Below are 18,975 nucleotides of genomic sequence, written 5' to 3'. Positions count from 1 at the left end.
TCTCCTCTCTGGTGTTCTTTTGTTGTAATGAGACGTTTACAGCGACTCTTGAACAAACTGCTGTTGTGAGGCGGTCGGACATCGCCGGAGTATTTAAGTCTGGAGCAGAGTGTCACTCTCTTTCACTCTGTTTACTTCCTGCCGTCTGTCATCGACTCACTTCAGCTTCAGTCTTCTCTGCTGCTTTAATATCCGCTCACACGCGGACGGAAACACAGCAAAACACAACTTACCTCAGGTCAGATAAGAAATACAATAAAAGGAAAACTGATCTGAAAGAATGCAACAAATTAGAAAGAAACACCGTCAAGTCACCGTGGTTTTTGGTTTGAATCTGTTCCACCGAATTTTCAAAAGCCTGTATCTCATCTCTCGGAGGGGAGGATTTCAAGAACCCTGGTTTAATACATATTTATAAAGCAATTGAAATATGTATGGTGCTCATGGACGGATCTTTACAAACTAATCAGAGTTTTGTAGTCAGGATTAAGAAAGGGATGTTAAAGCCAGAAAAAGGCACAAGCATGGATGAGATTGACGTAGTGATACATCTCAGAGCTGCATTAATCAGCATCTTTATATCACGAATAGATTAAATGATTGTGTCTGATATGAAAGGGGCCAGAGAGAAATATAACCAGCTCTGCAGTTCCTCGCAGCTCTTGAGTATTATAACGTCTTTCAACTTCATTGTTTTGTTCTTACAGCCTGCAAATGTATTCGTGGTTGTGTTTTCAGGTGAACCCACTGTGCACTAGCTGCCCAGCTTCAACGTGCAGACAGACAAAGTCAGAGACTAGCTGGGGGAGACCTTTAACTATTTGTCTACAGAGTTGGTGGAGACCAAACCAGAGCTTAAAGAAAAAGATGATATTTATCAGATGGACACACCCGAATGTGCAGCCCTGTCTCCCGAAACTAGCGTTCCCATACAGTGAAACTGCATTGTGAAATAAGGTTTGAGGGAAATGTATCTCGTCGTGAATTAAGTCCGCTTTTGCCGTTTCACAAATGAGTCAGGAGAGGTCATCGTGGTGGATGGGTAAAACAACCCACAGGGCTTTCACCCAGGAGACTGCCGTTTGTGTCCCATATGAACCAAGTACTTTTGTTGCGTTTTTTGTTTTGTTTCATTGTACAATGTTAACCTTATGTTTCACACTGTTTGAAACTGCAAACACAATCTTTACCATAACTTCTTCACTATCTTAACCGTAATTTAGTTGTATGGGAACGTAATTTGCAGGGGACAGGGTTGTTATTAAAGTGTTATCTGTGTAATTGGATGTCTAATTAGGCAACTGTTTGCTAACATGTTCACTCTAACTACTACATGAGGTGATAATATCTCAGTGTTGTGTTTACAGCTTCCCCTAAGTGGCAAAAAAGCAAATCAACGTAGCTTGAAATTGATATATATTTCTGCTATCGATGTGAACTGCTCCTTTCAACCAGCAGAGCAAACTAACCCGTCTTCACCACAGCACACGTCCAACACAAACACAATGTCACACTGATTAATGAAGTGAAAACAAGCTGCCAGTTCAGACTAGATGTCAAGTCCAGGAATGATTCTGTGATGATAAAACCGGTATAACTTCCTCTCAATGCTAACAACATTAAAGCTCTGCAGAAAATGTGATCTGTGTTTGGTTTCAACTTCTTGCTGCGGTTTATTTGTGTAAAAACGTTTCATGTCATGAAGGTTATTAAAAACACTTTCTGATGAAATCTCACTCCTCCGTCTCTTTCCCTCTCTTTTCCCTCTCTCTGCAGGTCCGCCGGTGAACGTCACCTGCAACATTTTTATCAACAGTTTTGGGTCCATCGCTGAAACAACAATGGTGAGCTCCATTATTCTGAATATGACTTTGTAATACAGCTCAATGTGTCGATTGTGATGTTATTTATATGCCATACAGTTTCATTTTTACTTCCTTTGAAAAGTTAAAAGCCTTCTGTCCACTGAGTGTTTAGAAATGCCTCCGCCTCATTGAGCGTGTCTCCCATTTCAAACACTTCATTTGAAGGAGAGCATCACTGCCGCGACTATTTGCACGGCGCTGCTGCTGTCGTGCCTGTTTGCAAGCAATGAGGGGAAATTTACACTCATTCATTACACAGAAAATCCATTAGTGTTAATATAACTGAACCATCAGCGGTCACAGAGCAACAAGGCCCAAAGCAGATGTGGTGACACTGAACTGTAATGTGTGTGTGTATGTGTGTGTGTGTGTGTGTGTGTGTGTGTGTGTGTGTGTGTGTGTGTGTGTGTGTTTGTGTGTTTGCATGTGTGTGATCTCAGCAGCCACGGCATCCATGAATGTTGCTTAAAAAAAGAACACACTCTGCTCTCTAACTTTCATAAAACACATGAATCATGTTTTCAAAACCAAATGCATTAAGAATGTGAACTGTGAACTGTGTAAACACTCTGCAGAGTCGCAGCAAACATTAAAGACACGGAGGTCATGTGATCGGTGGTGTTTCTGGAAATCAGTCTGGTCTACAACCGTGTGTAAAGATACACAAAAAAATACACGTGGTTAATGTCGTAACACGTGGTTAACGTCGTAACACGTGGTTAACGTCGTAACACGTGGTTAACGTCGTAACACGTAGTTAACGTCGTAACACGCACTGGTGTTGGTGATATTACTATGACTCTCTATGTTCCCCTCGGGAGTCCGTTTTTGAATAATTGGTTAGGTTTAGGAAAAGATCGTAGTTGGGGTTAAAATAAATGTCTGTTACATGAAATAAGTGTGTTTGGTTTGTTACGTAACTAGCGGTGGTTTAGTTCATAAGTTTTGTAAACTCTGGTAAAATAAGTCACGGTTGACTTTCACCCAGGACACAAACAGCGGGCTTCCTGGGTGAAAGTCCTGTGTTTGTTTGACCCATCCATGCATCCGCCACTCCCACCGCCCTTTGTGGACTTCCTCGTTTTTTATACTACGTCAGTTTAGTAATGATGCGGTTGGGTTTATATTGGACTTAGTTGAAAGGGTGCCTCAGTGTGCCAGTATCAGACGTTAAGTGCCGCTGACCAAGGATCGGTATTTGATGAGATGGCAGTTGGAACAGTTCCAGTTCCCAAACAATTAATTCTGATGACTTTTATTGTCCAAATCGTTGATTGTAGAGGATTTTGTCTGATGTACCAACCCTTTACCTCTGTGAGAAAAGAAACCTGTCAGAACTCAGATGTCATTGGCGTCCGTCCCTCACAGCCTGTCAGACACAGCGGCAGTCAGATCAGTCAAATTGAACCCCTTGATGCTGATGCTGGAGACCACAGTCGGTGTTGCTGCTCTAATCTCGCAAAAGGTGGATTAGAAGTACGGAGATAATTGGATTCATCGGTTTTATCAAACCAGAAAATCAATTTCAAAGCTCCGGAGGCGACACAGAGAGCGAGCCGGTGGCTGAGGACGGTTTCTCTGTGCAGTGATGGTGTTTCGTTGCAGTGTGTGGCTCTCGCTTTAAGCTCGGACTACAATATCCCTCCATCCTCAACACACACACACACACACACACACACACACACACAGACACACACACATTGCTGCTGGGGCCGGAGCACAGTGATAGATGGAGTCGGTAGAATGGTGCAGTGCGTGTTGAAGTCCCGGTGGTACGCGGCTTTATTCCTGTTTCAGCGCTCTCCCCGCTCGCTTGCTCGCTCACTCTTTCTCCCTCTCTCTTTCTCTTCCTTACACACACACACACACACACACACAGACACACAACCTCTTCTCTCCCTCTTCATCCCACTCTTCCACTCGTTTTCTCCCTCCCTCATCCTCTCCTTATGAGGCAAGGCAAGGCAAGTTTATTTGTATAGCACATTTCAACAACAAGGTAATTCAAAGTGCTTCACATAAAACCATTAAAAGCATCAAAACATGAGGCAAAAGAAAAGGAGATTTAAAAACAATTAAGAACATTCATTAAAACATTAAAAAAACAGTGTAAGAAATAAAATACAGTAGTAAAATGCAGAAATGCAGGAAATTGATTAATATATTAATTGAATGTGGTTCAATTAAAGGCAGCAGCAAACAGAAAAGTCTTCAATCTTGATTTAAAGGAGCTGAGGGAACAGACTTGTCCTCATACCAGCTGTTAAACACGCACTTGAACATCAAACACACCATTCTGCTTCACTCTCTAACACACACACACACACACACACACACACACTCATATCACATGTGGATCAAAGTGACAGGAATAAGACATTTATATCCACTGGAGCATTCTTTGTAAAGAATTGAAACGACATCAAATACTAATAAAAAGAAAAAGGAGGATAAACACATAAAAGTACTTATGCTGCTGAAATCTCTTTGAATAATTCCTGAATCCGATTGATGTAATGTTCATATTTACTGACAGGCTGAAGACACTTGATATGATAATGAAAGATTTACGTTTACAAAGATTTGACTACAGATTGTATTATCTTGTTCTTACTTCGGTATTTAATAATAACTTTCTCTGATTCCAACTCAATAATTCACTTAATCAATGTTGTTTATTGTATATTTTATATTTACAAAACCTTAAGGTTACATGTAAGATGTATAATAAAGGAGAGTTGGTAGAAGATTTACAGTATACATTGTACCTCTTTCACCACAAAGCTCTCAGACTCCTTCACAAAAAACCTCTCTCTCTCTCTCTCTCTCTCTCTCTCTCTCTCTCTCTCTCACACACAAGCACACAGTTATCTCTCTGCTCATTCACCACCTCTCTCTCTCTCTATGAACAGGTTTACACTGCGTTTCTTATGAGTATGATTGCCAGCTTCATCTCTCTCTCTCTCTCTCTCTCTCTCTCTCTCTCTCTCTCTCTCTCTCTCTCTCTCTTCCTGTATAGCTGTCACTCGTTCTCTCCTCCCCATCTATCGACGTTGAGTCTCCCTTAAAGGAACACCCATTTTGAATGTTATCAGCCCTTCTAATGGCGGTTATCAGTCGTAATCACTGCTATTCTAATGCTTCAGACGGGCCAAACCAAACCTAACCTGCATGTTGTGAAATGGTTTCACTTTTAAACTTGTGGTTAATGTTCTGAATTGAAACAAAACAACTTGTTTGGGCAACAAAAGTACTTGGAAAAAAGTTCATGGTTTGGATTTACATAACTGAATTTAAATGAACTTATGTTAAATGAACTGAATTTATGTACGTAGGCTATGTTTAATTATGTATATAAGTTGAGAACGGTGTTAAGATAAGTTGACATTGACTTTTAGTTTCACACGGGACACAAACAGCGGTCTCCTGTGTGAAAGTCTTGTGTTTGTTTGACTCATTCGTCCATCCCGTCCTCCTTCCTGTTTGGACTTTTTTGGACATAGGCATCATTCACATCCAATCAGGTTCCCAGGGTTATTTGAATGTGGGTAGTTTGTAAAGGCTACGGCGGCACAGACCGCAGAAAGATAAAACAGAATAAACTTACTAGCCAGCTTAAGCTTCATTTAGCCATTAACCTTAATCTTCCCCTGATCTTACAGTTTTATTTGCCTACAACTTACCAAACATTAAAGGTTTTGGTTGCTAAAACCATTGTTGTCCTGTTTCTTCTTCTTCTCTTCTACCTCCTCTTTCTATAGCACTGCCATTATAGTCACTGCAAAGCTGTATGTTTGCAGCTTTAATGGTCGTTCAATAGAAATCTCAACCAAAAAGAGAAAGAAAAAGTAGACAATGTTTCTGCCATGCGAGTGTCAATTATTGTATAATTTGACCTTTATTTGAAAGTAAGCATGGACTTCATTATATCTGCACTGCATCTCTGCAGCTGCACACAGTCAGCACTCTTAACCCGGCACTATTTTAGTCTCACAATTCTGGTCCAAATATAAAATGTCTGAGAGCAGAACACCACCCTTCTTTCTGGGTGTTTAATTGCTGCAATTTATCTTGATGACACATGAATGTCGTTTCGTCAAACTGGTTGAATCGGTGATGTGCAGCTTCAGCGTGTGATTTAATTTGAAGAAACAGGTGTTTTTTTTGTTCATACAAAACTCTTGCATCATATTGCAGCTTTAACAGACCAGGTTTAATTGCATCAGTGTTGAAACGGTCAAACGTCTCATTTAGCAAAATCACCTCAGGATCCAGAGAGAAGTTTGCTGTAGTAAATTGATTTGACATCCCACAGTGCTGCTGCTGCTGCTGCTGCTGCTGGTGTCTGGATTTTGAGGCCACACAGTAAAAACAGCATATTTCTCTCTCAACGCGATGTTGTCTGAGCTGAGCAGATGTGCTGCCATAATGTGCGAGCCTCCGTAACCTCCTACCTCTCCTCCCTACCTGAGCGGCATCCAGGGAGCCGGCAGGATGTTATGACAGGCGTGGAATTACAATATGGCCGCCGCTGTGTCTCTAGTTTTTCTTGTTGTTGTTGGAGGAGGAGGAGGAGGAGGAAGATGAAGAAGAAGAGGGGGAGGAAGATTGCAGTCTTTCATGCGTGGTTTACTGCCTGAGTTTAATAGATGCTGAAATGAGTGCGGAATTGTGTAAGTACAGCGTTTCCTCTGTTAATGGTTTCATAGCAGCGCGGCGGTGGTGGATCAGAATATTTCTGGGCAGCACTGAACGGTCCAACGGCCTTATGTCAGGATATTAAACCATGAGTGTGAACCTACAGACTTCCCACTTTTAACGGCACGTATGCCAACGTCCTGCAGCTCTTTCCCTCCGTCCTCAGGAGGCGGAAGTGTTCAGTAGAAAGCCGCCTCAGCATCAACATGTCCGTCCATTCACTGCAATTTTAAATCATTCCCTGATATCATTTCTTTGCAACCGCAAATTACTTTCCCCTCATTTGAATCCAAGTGTGCTGCACCGTCCATCGCCCCTCTCAGTTTATTGCACTAGATGTGCATCCATCTGCAGCCATGAGGAGCCTCTGACCCATGAAACTGACGTTTTATGGGCTGGATGACATCCACAAGATGAGCAGTTCTTCCATGAAACAATCTGTTGTCAAACAATTGGCTTCCAAGGGATTTTTCAAAATACAATATCAATGTGTTCAACAGACCAACTAGGGATCGTGTTGAATGTGGGTGTTTTTGCATTCGGTTAGAGCAGCTGATGTAGAATATGGAGTGACCGTTTTGCACTCTTTATACATCCATAGGAATGATAACAAGTATAACAAGCATGAAAGCCTACTAAGGGTATGTGGGACTTAGGTGGATAGATCAAACAAACGGAACCTTCACTCAGGAGACCGCTGTTTTTGTGTCCCGTGTGAAACCAAAAGTAAATGTTGACGCATGTTATGTTACGTTGTTACGTTGTTACGTTACGTTGTTACGTTACGTTGTTACGTTACGTTGTTACGTTGCGTTGTTACGTTACATTGTTACGTTCGTTGTTAGGTTACGCTGTTATGTTACGGTTTTACGTTACGTTGTTAAGTTACCTTGTTAGGTTACCTTGTTAGGTTACCTTGTTACATTACGTTGTTACGTTACATTACGTTTTTTACGTTACGTTGTTACATTATGTTGTTACATTATGTTGTTACGTTACGTTGTTACGTTACATTGTTACGTTACATTGTTACGTTGTTACGTTACATTGTTACTTTTACGGTGTTACGTGATTATTTAAACACAAACCATTATTTTTTTTCTAACCCTAACCAAAACATGTTGTTGCTTAAACCTAACCAGTCGTCCCACGACGTTGACCGCGTGGCATTGTGCGTTTCTGCAAAACATTCATGGCAACATTTTTTCTGCCGACTGGTATGATTTAAGGCCAAGACGAAGAGACTGAGGTGATGGTCTAAAATAATTTTAGACAGAATCTGTGGTCTGAATCGAGATGAAACAGTAGAAAAGTAGAAAATATGAATTAAAGGTGCAGTCTGTCATCCAAATTTGTCAAACTTCTGCATTGGCTTCACTCGGCAGAACCGGAGGTTGCCGCCTGGTATCAATGTAGGACAAAGATGTAAGGCAGGTGTAGCTGCATGATGGAGGAGTCTCTTGAACATAAAGAACTGCTGCTGAAGAGTTCAGTAACATCACGACAATTAGCTGTGGAAAAAGTCAGGCTCGTCCCACCGCTGGAATCATAATCATGTTTGTGTTTAGCGACTCCGTTAAGGCCACTCTCTCGATTTTTGCCCTTTTCAAGCCGGTGTCAAACTTAGGCGGGTGCATGACTGATGACGCTGGCGTGGTTTTTCTCCTCTCCTCTGTATCCCCTCGTCTCTCTCCATCGACAGACGCGAAAGGCGACTCCTTCCCGAAAGGTCGAGCTCATTTGTTTCATGTGAGATATTCCGTCGAATACATAGTGATGAACGGCGAATGGGTCTCACTGAAGTTGATTGCCATGTGACTGTTTCACACACACACACACACACACACACACACATGTGTGCACATGCAGCCCTGTGGCTGATTGCTCCTTTAAATGCCACCCACTGGGGCTGCTGGCATGGCCGTGCATCGCCCCGGCAATGTTTTTCTGCTACGCCAGGCAGTTTAATGATGGCTCCAGCCTGGCCGAAGTGTCCGAGCTCCATGCTCTGAGAATAATTGACAATTACGAGGAATGTAGGATGTAAATGCCACACCATGCTGAATATAGACACTCCATCTCAGATTGTGAAGCGGGGAATGGAGATCAGACGGCGGAGGTTTTACATTTAAGCTCTGAGGGAGCAACAGTTAATATTGTATACCTGGAAACAGCCCTTAATTCCAAGTTCTGACCCTCAAAGCAACTATTGGAAGGGATGATGGAGGAGCACACACAATGAAGTGATGAAGTTCATCACTGCGCTGCAGTCTGGATTTAACCTCCATCGACTCAGATTCCATCTGGTTGAAACCTTTTAAATCCAAGACTGAACTCTGGATCTCTGGATCTTTGATTTGGATCAGTAAAGTCAAAAAGTGATGCCATTCTCCTCACTCAGAGGTCATCTTTACTGGCATAATAACTAGCAACGGAAGTCAGACGGCGGCTTTACACTCTGTATCTCAAGCGGCCACAGTTTCACAAGCATGTGAAGAACTACGGTGGCCTTCAGGTGACATAAAACATGAAATGTCTCTACGTCACTCCTCCACATTCCAACGTTCACTGGTTGCAAAAAGTCAAGATGGCGACGGGCAAAGCGTCGAACTCGAGGCTTTATAACGGCAGTCCACAAACCAATGGGTGACGTCCCGATGACTACGTCCACTTCGTATATACAGTCTGTGGTCAATGGGTTGCAAACAGCACCAAGGATTGCTACCCTCATACAAGAAAGTAAGATGGCATTCGTCAATGAGGAAGGACATGAGATTGCCCAAAAACAACAAACAATAGCCACACACTGTTGTTCTGCAGCTGACTGATAGTGTGTTAAAAAAAAGGCTTCATCCTCTGTGCCTCAGAAATCCATCCTCCTCATTGTTAAAACAGCTCTGTTCTTTGAAGGCTCTGTGACTTGTGAGTGTCTTTGAGAACCAGCCTTCTATCTCCTGTCTATCTTTCCCTCTGACTGTCCTCCCACTGTATCTCTCCATCTCGCTGTGTTAAGACTAAAGAGGGAGCAGCAGCCCGATGGCCTTCAGCTGCCCTCCAGCTTTGTACCAGGCCAACTCTCCACACATCCGTCTGCCTGTCTGCGTATCCCTCTATTTCTGGCAACTTCCTTTTTTCTGTGTGGTTTTTACTGTTTTGTTTTGTACAAAAAAGTGCTTCATCAATCAAACCACAGCGGACACAAGCCTTCAAGAAAGAGTAGAGAACAAGAACAGAGAGCTAAAAGGCTGAGGGGGATCTGAGGCTGCACAGCGGCTCATAGGCATGAAAAAAGATCGTATGTGGCTCGCGGCCACTACTCGGCCTGATCAGTAAAATCTTCGACATGCGCATGAAGGAGAAAATGACATATGGAGGACGACCCATAACCACCTGCTCATCCAACCGTGCAATCCTGTCCATCACTCCATCTCTCCATCTGCCGGTATCGGTCGATCCACTCTCCCGCGTGGAGATACGCCATCTCGAGTCAGCGGTGCAGTGACCCTCCATGAGAGCCTTTCTCTTTTTCTTTCCTCCAATATCATTCTGAATATCTGTCCGGTTGCGTAGCTTTGCAATTCATCTTGACAAACTATGAAATACATCGACGTATCCTCGTACAACAGTTCCTAGGATACCTTACGAAGAGATACTCTTTATTTTTGTGATTTCCGCTCGTTACATGCATACTGTATTTCCTCACAGGGAACTCAGGTTTTGGAAAAGATCGTGAAATACTGAATTACATCATAAATAAATCAACACTGACTTCTCCTGATAGATTGTTTTTTGTTTTAATAGCTGCCCATGTGGCTGCTGCATTGCATTCTGGTCCTTTTCCTGCTCCTGTGCGTGTAGAAATATTCCTGATTGTTTCTTCTTCTCTGTAATGAGTCACTGAATGTGTGATTTGTTTCTGGGCTCTCAACCACCCATCCATTAGCCAGCGCACAGATGTAGCTGTAACATCTTCACATGGTCTGTCCTCTGTGTCTCCTCTCAGGACTACCGAGTGAACATCTTCCTGAGACAGCAGTGGAACGACCCTCGGCTGGCCTACAGCGAGTACCCCGACGACTCGCTGGACCTCGACCCCTCTATGTTGGACTCCATCTGGAAACCCGATTTGTTCTTCGCCAACGAGAAGGGGGCCAACTTCCACGAGGTCACCACCGACAACAAGCTGCTACGCATCTCTAAAAACGGCAACGTGCTGTACAGCATACGGTGAGTGGAGGACAGTGTTGATTATTAGAGTGAATACTAGCGGGCGTGGACACACCGTAACAATCTCCTGCTCACACACAGACTATTTCATTAACTGTGCATAGAATTAACTTACAGCAGCTGTAAAACGCTTAGTGCCTCGATACTGGTGGACTAAAACTGTCCAATGATCATTTAAAAGAGATATAACCGTAATGTAAAAGTTAGAGTCGCAGCAGAAGAGGAAGGAGAAAGGGAATACGTCTGGAGGTTAGATTGAAACAATCAGTTATATATACCAATAGAAGGTGACTGCTCTGACTTCCTGTTTATTGCATTCCAAAGACCTTCATCTTCTGCTTCAGACTGCTCTTATTGCGTCAAAGTTGGAGGTTTTTATTTTCTCCAGAGCTCCACTTCCTCCCTCCTTTTTTTTTCTTCTGTATCTCCGAGACACCCCATTCAAGGCTCTCAGAGTTATAGCCGCCTTCAGCCGACAAAACCTTTTAGCCCGCCGGTGCCTCCTCCTCCTCCTCGCTTTTATTGCCTCAGCTCAGGGGCGAATGAGAAAGAGACGCAGCAGCCATGGTAATCTACTCAGCCTGTTAGTATTCCAGCAGCGAGTCCAATCCGTTATCAACCTCAGTTCTCACCTTCATGTCCGGCCTGAAGAGGAGTGAGATTGGCCCTTTATAGATATCGTCAGAGAAAAGGGATGAACCCTGCGCTCCACTTCTGCTGCTCTCATTTGTTAACTTGACAACGTCAGAACGAACCCTCCGTCGATCAGCTGGATCTCGGCGGCGAAGCTGCGGCGGGATATTAATGCGTCCAGAGGAAAGACGGAGAAAGTGGGTCTTGTAAATGTTGTTTACTCTGTTCTCAGTATTTATCGCTCGACAGCGGAGCGGTGACCGATGGCCGCGTCGCCTCCGAGATGAGAGTGAACTCTTTGAGATTGGACGATCAGATTCCCATGTTGGCAGATCTCCTGCTGTACTTCAAACGGGAATGCAGGGTTTGCTCTGAGCTCATATGAAATCCCATTTGTGCTCGTGGGGCGTGGTATCAAAAGGAACATTCATTATTCTTTAGTTTCAAGAATTCTTGTGCAAAATGCATCATGTGTTTTGGGGGGAATAGAAGTCAGTTTTCTCTAAAATAAAGACAAAACAAAATGTAGCATGGTGGTAAATCATATGAGGATATGATATGTGCAGTGGACATCGTCATGCTTTTGGAACACACTTTTATAAAATGTGTTCCTGCTGATTAGGACTCAAAAATAACTCATATGTGTCCCGTATTTATTTACCCCGCACAACCTAAACATAAAATACACATGATACAGGAAGAGTTATTTTATAGATATGTTTTAATATGTTAATTATAATGGATTATTATGTTAATCCATTAGAAGAAGAATAGGAAGTTAGTTTGGCTTTGACGCACAGAGGCAATGGATTTACTGTACTTTGCTTTATTGACACAATTTACATCAAACTTCGTACGTGTTATTGGAGTCATACCTTTTTAGATTCACGGTGACTCACATTACGTCCCCAGTGTCCATCCAGTTATTTCGTTCTTTTGTATCACGGTAATGCAGTGATAAACGTCAGCGCAGCTTTGATTCCACTGCAAACAGGAAGTGCTGCTAGATAATTATAAATCATACTCTTAATGGTGTAAAATAAACCAGGTCTGTAGATGTTGCCCACAGCTAAGTCACTGACTCCATTAAAACTTTGTTCTGTGCTCACAAAACATCATTATCCTGAAATGTCTGCACATTTCTTTAGATTAAAGAATATTTTTGCTTCTTTGTAGAAAGTCCAACAAAACTAATACTTATGTTATTTCATCTTTTCCAACCTTAGCACATTCAATTTATTCGTCACCGTTTTCAAAGATCCCGTAGTGTCGTCCTTAAAGTCATTGAGGAGTTCATGAAATTCAGCATCGGTCCTGCGTGAGTTCTCCTTCTGGTGGAACAGAAGAACAGAATCACCTGCAGGGTCGGAGTACAAAGCAGGACACGGTTATCTTTTTTTTGGTCAGCATTTGGCATTTAGGTGTCTTGATGCAGCAAACAGGAAACCACAGAGCTGAACCTTCCTTCTGAGAAAGTGGGACATCTGTGGAGGCTGCGTCGAGTGTGTAATACATATTCAGCATCCTGTCAGACGACTAACAATGTGCAGACGCGGCAAAGTGTTGTACATCATGCCAACTGGACGTGTGTGTGTGTGTGTGTGTGTGTGTGTGTGTGTGTGTGTGTGTGTGTGTGTGTGTGTGTGTGTGTGTGTGTGTGTTGAAGCAGCGGGTGTCCTGTTAGAGCGGAACAGGAGGACGGAGTGTGTGCAGCCAAATCACCTCCTGCTCCTCGTGACAACCTGCTGACAGCTGCGACTCTGCACAAACTGGGAGCTGTTTTTAATAATATATATGTTTAGGTTTTCTTAGAGAGACTTAATATTTAGTGACTTAGCGAATATGATGACAGTGGTGGTGGATGGTGGTTTTCCGCCATCGGTTAAAAACTTGTTAAATCTGAGAATAACCTTCAGAGTCGTCTGACAGATAACGAGCTCTCTGATTAAAACAACAAGTCACGAAACAACCGATTACACACTTAGTGCATCATGGGAAACAGTGTCAGTCTGTGTCCGAAAATCAGATTCATCAGATTTCAAGTTGCCTGGTACAAAATGATTTATTTAAGATGGACAGTCGAGAATATTTGGTGATTCAAGATTCAAAGTTAGGAAAACAATCTCACCACAAGATGTGCTGGAGCTTTCAGTCGTATCACATGGTCTTCAGAAGCACACAATTCCCTCCTTGTTCGAGGGACTTGAAGTATCCTTAGTCATCCCTGTTGGCTTATAGACTGAGTTTCATAATGTCTTCCTACACCTGAGCATCTTAAAGACCATGTGATGTGATGTGAGAGCTCCAGAAACTACTGAATGCACCTTGTGCTGAGATTCTTTTCTCATTTATTTGAGGGGGAAATCATAGTCTGGAGTTATTGCAAAGCTCTTATGGAGATTAGTGCTGAATTGATTATGATATAGTGCAACTATCAATTATTTTAACAAATTAACAGCATTAGACCAGTTTATCTGCCCCCCCCCCCCCCCTCCTTATAATTATTGATATTTTACAGACTGCACAATGTATGGATTAAAAATAATTGATTCATTGATAATCATTGGTGCCATCTCTAATTGGTTCAATTTATTTTGAGAACACAGATGATGACATCCCTAGTTTTAAATAAACAGCTAATATTGGTGTCTCTGGGGGGGGGGGGGGGGTTCCAATGATATCTCATTTCAAAATGAAAGTCTTTTTTTTTCAGTAATGCATCGAATGTGGTATCAACATTTCTTTTTCCATTAATTTCTGGGCGAAGTTGACTTCTGCAGAGATGCGTTCGCTCCACGTGACGGCAGGAATTCATTGACTCAGAAGCCTAATGCGTCACCACGACGACACGGGACCGGCTGCCTCGAACATTTTAATTTTCGGAGTTTCACGGATCAGCCTTCCATGAAACGAGATCCATTCCCATGTTGCTGCGTGTGGCTGCTCGGCTGCTCGGCTACAGGTTTTCATCCTGTTGGTCCTCCAGCAGAGAAGAAGAAGCTGTGACCGCCAACACAGATTCACTGTTCCTGTTCTCATGGTCCTCAGGTCTCCTCATTGTGATCAGTCAGCAACTAGAAGATTTAAGTTAAATCAATCTGTCAAATATCATTTTGATACAATGAACAGATATGAACAGACTCAGTCATTTCCTAAAACAGCCGCTGACTGAAGTTTTCCACAAAAGTTACTCAAACAAACAGGAAATAAAGTGCATTAGTCTGTCTTTTATCAAACTAAGGGCATCTTTCGGGGACTATTTTCAGCGGCGTATCAATCTGGTCTCTAGTGAGTCTTTGTGGCAGCAGGACGGTGTGTGTGTGTGTGTGTGAGTGTGTGTGTGTGTGTGTGTGTGTGTGTGTGTGTGTGTGTGTGTGTGTGTGTGTGAGTGTGTGTGAGTGTGTGTGATTGAGTCAGAATAAAACGCAGTGTGTGTTCATGGTGATGAAGGAACAACAGAGTTGAGATATTAAGCTTTTTCATGCACACAATACTTGTTTGGAGATACTTTGACTGTTTGTGTCTTTTCATATCTTCACTCATGAATGACTTTAAAACAATATATTTGATTTGAATTGTTTAATCAATTAATCGTTAATTGTTTCAATTGCTACTCAAATGTTTTAGTTGTTTTATCGTCTTCGTGAAAGCAAACAGTTGGATTCTGCTTTGATCAAGTCGTGCTCATTATTTAAACTCTTTCTTCTGAAATGCTTTAAATGTGAGAAACTAAATGTTTATAGAATGTAAATGGTAGTTATTGATTAATTCAAGTTGGTATTGAACTTAAATCGAATCAGTCTGGATAAGAGCAGAGGCGACATCGATTTTTGTTTCTTCTAAATCCCCCAAAAAATAAATGTATTTATTCGTATCAATTTCAAACACGTCCTGATCTGTCGGTGTTCGGTGAGGTGGCCTGGATGAGTTACACTGATAAAGCTCCGGATAATCCTCTTAGTACTAAGTGATGCTGTGTGTGTGTGTGTGTGTGTGTGTGTGTGTGTGTGTGTGTGTGTGTGTGTGTGTGTGTGTGTGTGTGTGTGTGTGTGTGTGTGTGTGTGTGTGTGTGTGTGTGTGTGTGTGTGTGTGTGTGTGTTTGCAGAATAACACTGATCCTGGCCTGTCCCATGGATCTGAAGAACTTCCCTATGGACGTCCAGACCTGCATCATGCAGCTGGAGAGCTGTGAGTCACCTCACACACACACACACACACACACACACTGATATGATATAGATTTCTCTGTGGCCTTTTCATTATTTGAACAGACATGAGATGAGTCACAGCAACAGGAGTTCAAAGAGCTCTGTAGTTTAAGGGTCAACAAAGAGAGGAAGAACAACACAATGCTCAGTGGATGATAGCGGGGGGGGGGGGGGAGCCGCCCCATGAACGACTCTGTTGCTTCTGATTTGCAGATACAAATCGGTCTGCTACTTCAGCACCACGGACAGCGCTGCGGCTCTATCGACCCGCAGCACGGTTATGTTTACTGTTGTTGCAGAGACGCACATGTAGATTCTGACAAACGTCAGTCAGATAAAGATCAATGAGTCGAGGAGACTAGACGACATGTTCTCACCACAAACTGGTCAAATAAGGACGCTTGGTGTCTCTACAGTCTAACTGTGACGCTCAGTGACGGCACATATCAGTCTCTGCTCATTACATGCACAGTGCCTTTTCAAAATAAAGGTCCAGCATAGGTTTAGTTGTTTGCTTTTTTACACAGCTACATGAATAGGTTGAGGAAAAGACAGAGGTTTGGGTTACAATACGTGTAATTGTGTATTTGTTATGTGATATGTCATCTATTTTCTCCCTGCCTTCTGTATTTCATTTTGTCTTTACTTCTACTGCTCTTTATTTCTTTTTTTCATACGTTCTTACTTCCTTCATTCTCTACTTCTTGCCTTTCTTCCTTCTTATCTTCCTACTTTCCCTCTCTTTCCTCCATGTCTTTCTTTTTATTATTTCCTTCCTTCATGACAAATGCATAACTCATAGTCTTCTCCATGATGAGTTAGATAACTTTAACTGCTGATGATGTGAACGATCACTGGAAGGTTAGAGAGCTGTGGGCGCTGCTGTTAGCTGACGTCGTGACACGGTTGGGCAGATCACAGAATACTCAGCTGGTGCTGAACTGGTACTTAAAGCACCAAAACCTCTCACTGGGTGACCCTCCACCCCAAACCAGAGACAGAAAGATCATCACCTCACAGATGACCCACACAGCGATGAAAGCAGTCTAACCTCCTGCTCCTCGCTCTCTCCTCCAGTCGGCTACACCATGAACGACCTCATATTCGAGTGGGATGAGAAGGGAGCTGTGCAGGTGGCTGACGGCCTGACGCTACCTCAGTTCTTACTCAAAGAGGAAAAGGACCTGCGCTACTGCACCAAGCACTACAACACAGGTGAGTGCGTCTCCCTCCTTTTCTCTCCATCTGTCGGCTGTCGCTGTTTGGCTTCCACACTGTTACAATCTCCATCTCATCAGGAGAATTTAGTGCCTCATGAAAAATGCAGTGATATTTCTGGGAACACGTTATTTTGGCAGTTTGTGATTTTCTATGAAGTTTCCTGGAATAACAGTTTATCAGCAGTTGCTTCTCTTGAAAGAGTCGCTCAATATTTTCATCACCAAATATTCACACATCTGGCACATCTGGCTGGAGCCTTCAGCTTATTCTGTTGACACTCAAGGACCTTTATTCTCCATATATGTCGATTTGTACGCTTGACTTGAAGCACATTTGAACATGCCCATGTTCAGCTGACCTGCTGCACTCTGAGTCAAAGACTGAATACTAACAAATAACTTTAATCAATACTATCCCTATAACTAGCACCAAACCAGGAAACAGAGTTACATTAGTAACTTCCTCCGCAGAGTAAAGTAGACTCAGAACTGACAGGTGGATGCTGGTGTGGAGGTGGAGGTTTTAAAATGGCAGCAGTGACAGCAGCAGCAGCATCACTGTCAGCATTAAGTACACGGCCCAACATCGAAAGGGTGCGCTTGATATACGTTGCAGAGAGAGGAGAGCGTCGTGTGAATGTCTTGAGCTCACTGCTCTGCTTTGACTGCAAACACCTCGCTTCATTTTTATGTGAGACACAAAGTGTGTATGTTGTTGACGTGAGAATGTGTCTCGATGAAAAGTACAAAGAATATCAACAAACCCTCCTCCATCGTTCTGCTTGTCTGCCCGTAACACCTTCTTTCTTTATCTTCTCATCGTTCTCATTTCTTCATCCGTGTCTTTCTCTCCGGCACTTTGCTCTGTTTTTCATCACGGAAACATCCTGTTTCTCTCCAGGATTCACGTTGTAAAAGGAAAGATGAGAAAGAGAGGAGGAGAGAAGAGATACATGTGGAGGAGGTGGGGAGAGGAAATGAAGTAGAGCAGAAGAGGGCGGAATGTCTCCGTCTAATGAACGGAGAAGAGATCTAAATTCAGAATCACATATTCTTTGAAATGTAGAGCGGGAGACGTTGCAAAGCGTCTGCCTGGAGACTGAAATGCTGCATGAGTCAGAGACAGAATTTCAATTTTATTTGCAAGTGTGAAATGTGGAAATAACGGAGGAATACTGCACTGAAGTGGAAAATATTCCCCAAATATTTCGTTCTTCTCTTTCCAGTGTCATAAAAGTTTGAGTGTGACTGAGAGGAGGGAAAGAAAAAACACTGTGAGCTGCAAAGTTTGTTTCAGCCACAAACTCCAAAATAACTGTTGATTTATTCACATTATTTTCACATTCAAAGTCTCTTATGTGTACATATTCATACGAAAAATGGTAATATCAAAATTGATATTTTAGGACTAACTAAACTGCTCTCTGAATTATGTTTTGAGATAAACATATTTTCTCTTACGGTCGCCATTTTGAACACATGGTTAACGTTGTGAAAACGCTACAAAGCTACTTAGCTTAGCTTAAAAGTACTTTTGTTACATAATTGAAGTTATGTATGTGTAATGTCAAAGGTTGAAGGTTGAAGGTAACACCTACAGCGGATAGGACATAAAAAGACAAACGTAATCCGGCAAAGACAAAACATTGACGATGCAGTTTCGTTGTCTGGGGATGTCATTTATAGGAGACCTCTCCAGGAAAAGACTGAACAGCAGACGACTAAAGAAGAGAAGAAATGATGAAAAAGAATGATAGTAGAGACAAAGGAGAAGGTGGAGAGATAATAAAATAAGAATACGAAAAGAGACAAAGGAGAAGGCAGGGAAGGGAAGTAAAGAAACCTTCAAAATAAAGGAAGTGAAAATAGCAAAAAGAAAAATAAGAGATGAAAATATGAATGGAATGGAGGTGAAGGGACAGTGTTGGAAGAGAAAACAGGGGGATGAATAGAATGAGAAGGAAAGGATTATATTAGTCATGTGAGAAGGAAGCTGAAGAACAACAGGAATAAATGAGAGCAGCAGAAATCAGAAAAAGAAACAAGTGAGGAGAATCTAACAGAGGACGGGGAGGACGGGGGAGGACGGAGAGGACGGGGGAGGACGGGAGGACGGGGGAGGAC

The 18,975-nt window shown here is 42.5% G+C and overlaps 1 protein-coding gene across 1 annotated transcript in view; it reads left to right on the top strand.

The window, feature by feature from the left end:
• Nucleotides 1–18,975, top strand: part of glra1 (glycine receptor, alpha 1) — a 99,305-nt gene that overhangs the window by 51,393 nt on the left and 28,937 nt on the right. The window contains exons 5-8 of the mRNA XM_076105250.1: nt 1,777–1,844; nt 10,567–10,790; nt 15,529–15,611; nt 16,709–16,846. Coding sequence (XP_075961365.1) covers nt 1,777–1,844; nt 10,567–10,790; nt 15,529–15,611; nt 16,709–16,846 — 513 coding nt within the window. The remainder of the gene's footprint in view (nt 1–1,776; nt 1,845–10,566; nt 10,791–15,528; nt 15,612–16,708; nt 16,847–18,975) is intronic.

This window comes from Anarhichas minor, unplaced genomic scaffold (genome assembly GCF_050575085.1).
Source record: "Anarhichas minor isolate MPS153535 unplaced genomic scaffold, ASM5057508v1 ptg000031l, whole genome shotgun sequence".
Lineage (NCBI taxonomy): Eukaryota > Metazoa > Chordata > Actinopteri > Perciformes > Anarhichadidae > Anarhichas > Anarhichas minor.
Note: the sequence above shows the minus strand (reverse complement) of the source record. Positions and strands in the feature narration are given on the sequence as shown.